Raw genomic sequence first — 10,000 nt, forward strand, 5'->3', positions numbered from 1 at the left:
ACACGTCAAAATAAGTCTAAGAAATACTTCTTTAAAGCACAAAACATTAATGATTCAAAATGTGCTTTAAAGTACACTTTTTAAAAGTGTTTTAAGAAACAAAGTCATGAAAGTACTTTCTTTAAGTACACGTAAGTGGCCTTTTATTTATTTTATACAATATTATCTGCAATTGCAGCTTTTTAAAATGTGCTTTTAAAATTTTAGTTGCACATAGAATAAAAATTATCGTGATTTTAACAGTAAAAGACTGTATAAATGCTACGGTGAAAAACTGACCTGAAAGTTTCCGTACTTTATACGGTGAATAACTGTGATAGATCAAACCGTATTTTACAGTAAAATACCGTTTTTTTAAAGTTTAAAGTTTTTGGACAAAAAAAGAACAAATCATTATAAATATCAAGCGTAGCGTTAGTTCTGGCAGGTCACGTTAGTCAAGCTCGCATCAGCTGATCCACGTCTACCTATAGGAATACGACGCCTATCACTGTATACATATATAAGCTCCTTCATTATTATCAGCAGCGATCGCGTTTCTCAGGAGCTGATTACCCTCCTCCCTCCCCAGCTCCTCTCGTCAGTCAGGATTTGGCCTTCTGATTCCCCTCGAATCAGTTCTCGAATTACGTTGTACATTAAAATATTGACAGTAATGATATCTGTTACATTTAATGTTGTTAAATTCATGTTTATTGCATTTTTAAAATTGTCATGTGTGTTACCATGATGGTGTTTAGTGTTTGACATGTGCAGCTTCTATATATTAGTAATAACTTTCTCAGCTATAGTGGAAAAGCTACTAATGATGAGCTTTAATTCATCATGTGACTCTAATAACCACTGTGATTGGTTGTTGCCAGTGTATTAAAAGAAATTAGTACTTCAATATGTCGGTAAATTAACATTATATCAGATAATGAAATACAATTTAATTTAAGTTAAGTCTTTAAAACCTAAAAAGTTGCTACCGTATTTTTACTGTTAATATCTGGCAACCACAGCTGACAGTTTTTTACTGTAAATTTAACGGAATGTTTTTTAAGTGATAAGCACGCTGCTTTTTTACAGTGTATTCTTAAATAATTGTGCATATTGTTAATATTTGTAAATTTCAATCTTTGATTTTGAGCGCATTTTTGTTTACTTTTGTGCGCCGAACAGTTTAGCCACTATTGAACCCGTTTCTGCGCCTCACTGGGCAGCGTCCTTCTGTTTCTGAGTGTGTGTATAAATGAACTGACGGCGCTGCAGTTTCCCTGTAATAAATCACCAGGATTCCTCCGAGCGCCTCACATCACGACTCGACGCGTCCAGAGAGAGAGACTGACAGAGACTCTGAACCTCCAGCACAGGAATCCAGAAGATACGGAGGTAAAATAGATGTTGAATGAACAGAGGCAGTCAAGCAGGAAGAAGAGAGAGCTCCAGAGAGCTGATTAAGAGAGATCTGGATCGATGTCTGTCCGCGTGGAGGACGATGGATGGGTCTCGGTGTCGGACAGGAGAATATAAAGGTGGCACACAAACAGAAGAACACAGGAACGGCTGGATGTGGTGACAGCACTGATTGTGAAGATTGTTTTTGTGTATTTGCGTGGGGGAAAGTTGCTCCCCACGGCTCGAGAATGATAAAACGTCTGCAGCTCCAGTCAGACATACTAGAGTGCACAAACACACACACACTTACAAACACCCTGGCTTGCATGGATGTCCAGTGAAGCGTGTTGTAGTGGGCTGTCTGCAGATGGATGCTTATTGGGCCCCTGGGCCCTGTGAGGGCCACAAGAGACAAGAGAAACATTCAACTGGACTCTACTTGGTTCTTATTGTGGGTTTTTTATTACCAGCTTTCACATACAGTGAGCGAAGAAATAAACAGTCAAGTTCCACAACCAGGATTCACATAACAGGGAACGAGACGGGTCTTCTTAACTAAAGTACACTGAAAAAAATCTGAATTTTTACTAAGAATTACAAAGAAACAGCAACACATTAAATTAACCCTCTAACTCATATGTTCTAACCATGAAATATTTTTTCAAATAAGTTTGTATTACATAAAAAAATAGGTAACACTTTATTTTACAGTGTCCTTGCTATATATGTTACATGTACTTACCATAGAAATTACTGTAAATTATGCATAATTACATGCAACTAACCCTCAACCAAACCCTAACCCTAAAGTAAGTACATGTAGTTCATTAATATTACTCAGCACTAAAATATATAATTACACTGTAACAATAACACCTTAAAATAAAGTGTAAACAAAAAAACTAATTTTTTTTGGGTGTACGTTGATATATGGAAACGCTGTACCACAGTGGAAAATGGACAAAGAAAGTAGTTTTTCTATAAAAACTTTATTTATTTATTTCTATTTAAATGCACATTTCTTTTATAAATTGATCAATTGATTGATCACAAAAAACTGACTATATGAAATATGGAGATACAAGCTAAATTTGATTAATTTATAAAGTAGGCTAATTGTCGTACAGAGTTTTATCATTAAAGTGAGAAAATAATAATGATGTCACTCCTGAAACTTTACAGTGTGTTCGTGGTGAACGAGATTTCCACCCTGTACCTCATATTTCACTCATATGATAATGACCCATTTCAAATGGTTTTCAATGTACTTTTCTTCTGCGCTGTTCAAGCACTCGTCGTGCCTTTAGGAACTCTGAATGAGCCTAAATCTGACCTGAGTCTGGTCATTTTAATTTAATGTAAAGTACATATTTATTGATTTTGATGTGGGTAGATTTGTTCCCCAAACAATGTCCAATTAATAGCTATAATTTGTCATATTCTCTCTATACCTGTTTCATCTTTGTGTCCATTTAGATAAGGTATGTGAATGCAGTTTAATCCAGTTCACAGAGATTGTGTTCCTGCCAAACATTAGACAATTATGCTTACAGTCGAGACTTATTGAACAACTTCTTAAAAACCTTCAAGAAGAAAATGTGAGAATCTGGCTTTGCCGTCACGGGTACAGTTATGACTGTTGTTTTTGATTCAGTGCTACCTTGGTGAACAGAAGAGCAGAACACTTTTTAGAGTTTCCGCCACTGAATAAAAAAAAAAATAATAATAATTGTGACGTTTTATCTCACAATTGCGAGATATGAAGTCAGAATTGTGAGAAATAAAGTCGCAATTCTGAGAAATAAAGTCGCAATTGCGAGATATAAAGTCGCAATTCTGAGAAATAAAGTCACAATTGCGAGATATAAAGTCGCAATTCTGAGAGATAAAGTCGCAATTGCGAGAAAAAAAGACAGAATTGAGACTTTTTATCTCACAATTGCGAGTTTACATCTCGCAATTCTGACTTTATAACACATAATTGCGAGTTTATATCTCGAGATTTTGACATATTTTCATAATTGTGAGATATAAACTCGCAATTGCGAGTTATCAGGCCAGTTTTAAGGAAAAGAAAGATGGACTTTTTTCCCCTCAGAATAGTTTATATCTCACAATTCTGACTTTATATCACGCAATTGCGACTTTATATCACGCAATTCTGACTTTATATCTCGCAATTCTGACTTTATAACATACGATTGCCACTTTATATCACGCAATTCTGACTTTATATCTCGCAATTCTGAGAAATAAAGTCAGAATTGTGAGATGAAAAGTCGCAATTACCCTTTTTATTTTTCATTCTGTGGCGGAAACAAGCTTCCATAGAAAACTGCTCTTGACTGAATTCAATAAAAAAAAATTCAGATCAAATATTTAAAATGCACGGTCTTTGTTGTTTCTACACTCATTATTTGGAGATTAAATGTGAAATTATTACAATATAAAAATAAATTAAAACTTTAATGTTAGGTGCGATTAATCGCGATTAATTACAGAAAAATGTGCGATTGATCCAAAAAAAAAAAAAAAAAAACGATTGACGGCACTAATATGCACAGATGAATTGTTCATATGCATTTATACAATAGATAGGGTGAATTTTCAATGCATGCTGACTTTAAAGAGACTAGTGATTCACATAACTCTGTGCGAGGCCTTTAATGCAATAATGCTTGTGCATTTGGTTTTATTAATGATCTGACACTCCAGCTCAACATTTTTGGAAACGGGAAGATGAACGCTGAGTTATCATGTCCCAGCACTCATAATTTGGTGTGCTCAACAATAGATATGGACAAGGTCATGTGAGAATAAATAACAGGCAGACTGGCTGAAGATCTATCATCCTGGACAACTACGAGCACGGTGGAGCTCCGGCTGACAGGATCATTAATAAACCCCTGGGATCGTGATCGATCGCTTTGATGGATGATCAGACTGATAGATACTATAAAACACCTGGCCGTCATTCAAGGCTGGCTGCCAATCCACACGTCTCTCAGCACAGAAACTGTATTAACAAAGAGATAGGAAAGGTGTGATCAGCATGTTAGTCCTGACACTACAGTAACTGGAAAACCAAGGCCTAAAATTAACACGCCACTCGCCAGTTGGTAACATTTTATCTAACAATGCATTAATCGTGAACAAATATGAATGATGCTTGGGACAGTTGACGGGCCAGCGCTGCATCATCACGAAAGTTTAAGCTTGACAATTAAAATATTCAAGTGCAAGAAGATGCGATAGGGAACTCAATTTGTTACTAGCGTGCTATGTGGAAAGTTTAGTGTGTGCACAGAAAGCGTGTCTCATACAGAGCGCAAATACTAAACTGAGTTCAGGTCTTGCGCTTGAGTGGACAAATTCACACAAAATGGTAAAAAAATAGTGAGTTGGTTATGTCTTAATGGAATGTAAACTGTTGAGAAAGTAAACACATGTGTTACAGTATCAGTATATTAGATCCGTGCATTCGCTTTTAAAGTGACAGCAACCTAATAAAAGAAAAGAAAAAGACAAAGAAAAAAATCACTCCCCGCTTGACTGAATAACTTTTGTAACTTTAATAAGGATTAATTAATAAAGATTTGAAGACTATAGTGTTATTTTACATTTGCTTACTTTTTAAAAGTTCTGTACCTGAAAATCTGAAAAGCACTGTTTATTTCATTAGCATCTTTGCTATATTGTATTTATTTGTGCTTTTGCTTGTACTTTGGTCTTTTTTTATCACAGCCTGTTTACTCGTCTTTAAGAATGTTTTACATTTATATTAGTTAGGCTAGTAGTTTTAGCTGTGGCATCGAAACTAGAATAGAAAATTGTGAATTGTCACTGGTATCTAAAATTTAGTTGTCAATACTGCCTGTTTTTGCAGTAAAAAATAATGATGGCTACTAGTCACCAATAATAATGGAAGTCACCAGCTATTGGCATGTGTGTCAAAAGTTAGTTTTAGGCCTACAGTTAGTTGTAACTCCCACCCTAGCCATTAACTACCCCTAAAACCAGTGGGAAATGAAAGGTTAACTTAAATCTCATTGTTTCATAGGAATGTTGATCCAAGAGCGTGACCTAAACAATCATAAATCATGGTAAGCAACACGGCATTCATCTGCACGTTGATTTAAATGTTAGAGAAGATTGTCTGCTGTGTGTGTGTGTGTGTGTGTGTTTGACTGTAGGCTTATCAGATGTGCAGGAGATCTGGAGGAAGATGCTGGTGTCAGCACAAGTCTCTTATTCCCGCTCTGTAATGGGGCACATTCATTATCGACCAGTTGCCCTGCTCAACAACCTGCACTGGTAATATTTATCTCCTTCATCTCTCTTACACATTTCTATCCTCCCTTACTCAGCATTTTACACCCGCTTTTCCTCTTCCGTGTGTCCGTGAGTGTTCGGAGGAGGGTGAGTCCCTGTCAGATGATGTGTGCTATTGATATCAATACCTCAACCTCTGTTCCTTTCTGTTCAGATATGAATTGATTTTGTGTGAGACTCTGTGACCTGAGGATTTGACTTCGCTTTGGTCTTACAGGATAAACCAGAGTCAGTTCCCATGTCAAATACTGGGTCTGTTCCCGAATAACTGGTGAAAAGTTCAGTGTTTTGATCTTCCTCCATGTCTGAATCAAAACTTTGGAGTTTGAAAACTTTAGAAAATTGTCTTAAACACCTTGTCTTAAAAGGTTAGTTCACCCAATTTTTTTTTTTATTCTGTCATTATTTACTCGTGTTGTTTCAAGCCCAAAAGATTGACTTTGGTTAAGATATTAATATATTTTCATTAAGCATGAGAGGTTTCTGTCCCTCCACTGAAAGCACAGGTCAGTCACCAAAACATAGAAAATCCAAAAAGGTCATAAAGGTGTAGTAAAATTAATCCACATGAATCGAGAATGTGAATAAATGACTTAAGATGTGGATTAAACCTCTTGATTCATATGGATTCATTTTACGATGCTTTCATGACCTTTTTGGATCTTTCAAGTTTTGTTTACCTGTGCTTTCATCTCCCAGTTTCTTAATGACCAAACAGATCTTTATAAAAGTTCACATCGTTGTTGCAGATGAAATATAACACGGATAACATTAAATAAAGGTTTATTATCAGTTTAAATGTTGATTATTAGTCACTCAAGCCCTGTTATCTAAACCTCTCTAACCGCCCGTCACGCACACCCGCCATGTTTGTAGTTTTTAACACTTTTTATTTGTAGTTCTGAAACTAAACCTCCTCTAAAGTGCAGTGGATTGTGGGCAATATTAGCCTTTATAGTGGATCCACACTTCGCATAGATAGCATGGATCCACACTTCGAAAATCCACCAGAAATAGTAGACCAGGGACTTTTGGCATACGCTTTTAAACGTACTATTCTTTGGGACACACACATTTTAATCTCACATACTATTTAGGATGCCCACTAGGACGCAGGGATGGGCTGCATCCAAAATCGCATACTTCCCTACTATACAGGAGGCGAAAAATTGTTTGTGACAAGAGTAATATGTCCGAATTCACAGTACTCAAAAAAGTAGGCAAAAACCCGGATGACTACTACTTCCAGTGAGATTCTGAAGTGCATACTACGGATTTGTGAATGGCAGTGAAGCGACGCAACTGACAAAATGGCGAATGTAGTATGTCCGGATTACAATCATACTATTTAGAACATACTTTTTTGTTACTTTTTTTCTTATTCAAAATAAGTACGTACTCAAGAGAGTTTCAGTTTCGGACACAGCCCTTGATTAGCTTGATCAGGTGTTTTAGGAGCTGTTTACACGAAACTTTTATGCTATTTGGCCGTTCGTTTACATGAAAACGCCATTTTCTGGGTTTCTGAAAATGAAACATTTTGAAAATGGGTTTCAAAGTGCAAGTTTTTGAAAACGGTCTCCGTGTAAACAACAAAAACACGAATCTGTAAAGACGATAACGTCATGCACATGCGTAAGTGTTTCATCGCCATCTAATGGCCTGGCAGCAGAATACAGCGTTTTTAGTCGTTCTCGCGGGTCCATGTGAACGGGATTGTTTTGACGATGGTGTCGTCTGTACGCGGAAAACTCAAACTTCTCCGTTGTAAGCAGATCGTTGTCGTGTAAACCGAACGTGCCCTCAGTAGTGTTGGAGCTGAACTCTGCAGGAAAGTGGCTCTCGAGGGCCAGAGTTGAGAAACCCTGGAGTATGTGAATCAGATTGCACTGAAACTGAAATTTTAGAATCTGGAAACGGATTGATTTCATTTGGATTGATGATCATAAGTGCAAAATTTCATAATGTTGAGCTTTTTTTGCATTGCCAAAGGTTGCTGGAGATCATTGGAAATCTCCAACTTTCATTGAAAATGAATTACATCTTATGTCACTTTGTGTCAGTGTGAATGACCATTTAGTCTCACTTAGATCAGTCAGTCTACATGTATAATTACACACCTGACAAAAGCCACCAATTCAAGACCTCTGGCCCGAACACGCCTGGCTCAGACAGCGGTATCAAGTTAAAATACTGAAAAAAAAGAGAAAGCGGTGGGCAGGGAAGAAAAAATCAATAAGAAGAAGCCAGCATTCTAATGCCTCGTTAATGGGCCGGAGTATTAATTATTCAGCTGAGGGCATTTTATCTACTCATTAAAGTGGCAGCTGGGAGGAGAAATATGCAGCATTGTACAACATGTCTAGGGTCATTACCAAACCTCTCCTCTCTCTTTCTCACACACACACACCAACATGACCTTATCTACTGAACCTCTTTTACCGGGAGAACGTGTGTGTGTGAGAGAGAGTGTGAGGAGAATAAAAAATACCAATGCTATCCAGATGCAGATCAGCCTATCATTGCGCCTCTCCCATCCAATCCATCAAGCCCCAGTCCGTGTTGAAAGCTCGAGGGGGAATTGAGATTCCTCCGGCTGGCCCTCGGCTGAGGCACGTGACACGATTCCTAATGACACTGCAGCAGGACTCTAGATCTCATTTGATTTATTTCTCCATCCATTACCACGGCAACAACACACACACACATCATCGTCCACCATCACTGTCATTATGACATCACAAAGTCAAACGTGCACGCATGGGGCTTTTCTCCGGTAGGATTGGCAGTGTCAGGGAACATCTGTCAGAGGCAGTGTTTGCCACATGGTGTTAAACTCAGGCCGAGTCTGCAGGGTACAGCGGATCTGCAGGTCCACCTCTTCTTTGTCTGGTTGGGCTGATGTTTACTGGCTCTGAGCCATGGGGGATGTGGATGATCGGGGGGAGAAAAGAAGTCAAAGGCGTCAAAGAAGTCAAAGGCTTGGTAAAGTGTTCAGGTCCAGATTCTATCAGTCAGGGAATGTGTTTATCAGGGAATGGGTATCAGTATATTGGATCCGTGCATTCACTCTTAAAGTGACAGCAGCCTAATAAAAGAAAAGAATAAGACAAAGAAAACATCACTCACTCACTCCTCTTGACTGAATGACTTTAATAAGGATTCATTAATAAATATAGGAAGATTATGCAGTGTTATTTTACATTTAATAATCTCGCACATTTAGATCGTCGTGAGGGTTGTGAAACCCCAAAACACATTGTTTGAGATGCGAACAGACAACCTAACACTTTTTAACTTTCTCGGTTTGTGTAAACCTACTTTTTCCCACATTCATTTTACACATGTCTAGTAAAATTATGTGGTTTTGTTTCATTAATACAGTGTAGACTGTTTTCTTGATTTACCTTGATAGAACGGAAGTGAAATGTGACAAAATGCCCCATAGGTGGGGTTCATTGTAACACGACCATATGACTACATTTTCTGAAATGTATGACTATATGAAATATTTTCTCAATAAAATACAATAATTAACTTTCATATAAAATAATCTCATTTTGTAATAATTAAAAGTAAAGTAATTTTTGAGTTTGACAATGAACACACCACAAAACCATACAGCATAGTTAAAAACATAATAATAATGAATGGTGTTGGGGGGTGTCAAAGGCATCCAGATTCTGTCAGTCAGGGAATGTGTTTGCTCCAGAGACTGTTTAAATGGTTTCAGCCCAGTTGAGATGCTGTCTATCTTACCATACAGGACAGATATCAGTCAGTTCAGTCACAAATATCCTCCAGTGTTAGGGAATAACTAACTAAAAGTAGCTCCACTACTAAATCAGATGTTTCCATAATAGCTTAGCTTTCCCAGTATCAAGTTTTTCCAACAATTACTGGTGTAGATGTGAAAAAAATGCTACATCTCTTTGCTTTTCCTGGCAGTATATATAAAAAAAAAGGTTAACACTGCTGTTAATAATGGTCCTCCTCAGTTATTTAACTGGGCAGAAATACAAATATAGTGTTATTAGTTGTATTGTACATTTATATCTACATTGTGACCTTGGAATTAGTCTCGTTTTTAGCCAGACCTTCAGACTGATGGCAGACTCCATCACAGCTTTCATTGGCCAAGGATCGTCTGACATGTACAGCAACCAATCACAGTTCGTTTTGTTCAGTGATTTTGTTCAGTGTCATTGGAAGATTATCCAGTGTTATTTAACATTTAATGTTATTTAACATTTAATTTCAACATGACACTGTTCGTTTTGTTCAGTGT

The 10,000-nt window shown here is 37.3% G+C and overlaps 1 protein-coding gene across 1 annotated transcript in view; it reads left to right on the top strand.

Moving 5' to 3' along the window:
• Nucleotides 1–10,000, top strand: part of LOC130070416 (malonate--CoA ligase ACSF3, mitochondrial-like) — a 182,057-nt gene that overhangs the window by 85,928 nt on the left and 86,129 nt on the right. The window contains exon 9 of the mRNA XM_056234791.1: nucleotides 5,574–5,694. Within this exon, the coding sequence (XP_056090766.1) occupies nucleotides 5,574–5,694 (121 nt within the window). The remainder of the gene's footprint in view (nucleotides 1–5,573; nucleotides 5,695–10,000) is intronic.

The sequence above is a fragment of the Rhinichthys klamathensis genome, unplaced genomic scaffold (genome assembly GCF_029890125.1).
Source record: "Rhinichthys klamathensis goyatoka isolate OS25496 unplaced genomic scaffold, OSU_Roscu_1.1 h1tg000406l_1, whole genome shotgun sequence".
Classification (NCBI taxonomy): Eukaryota; Metazoa; Chordata; class Actinopteri; order Cypriniformes; family Leuciscidae; genus Rhinichthys; species Rhinichthys klamathensis.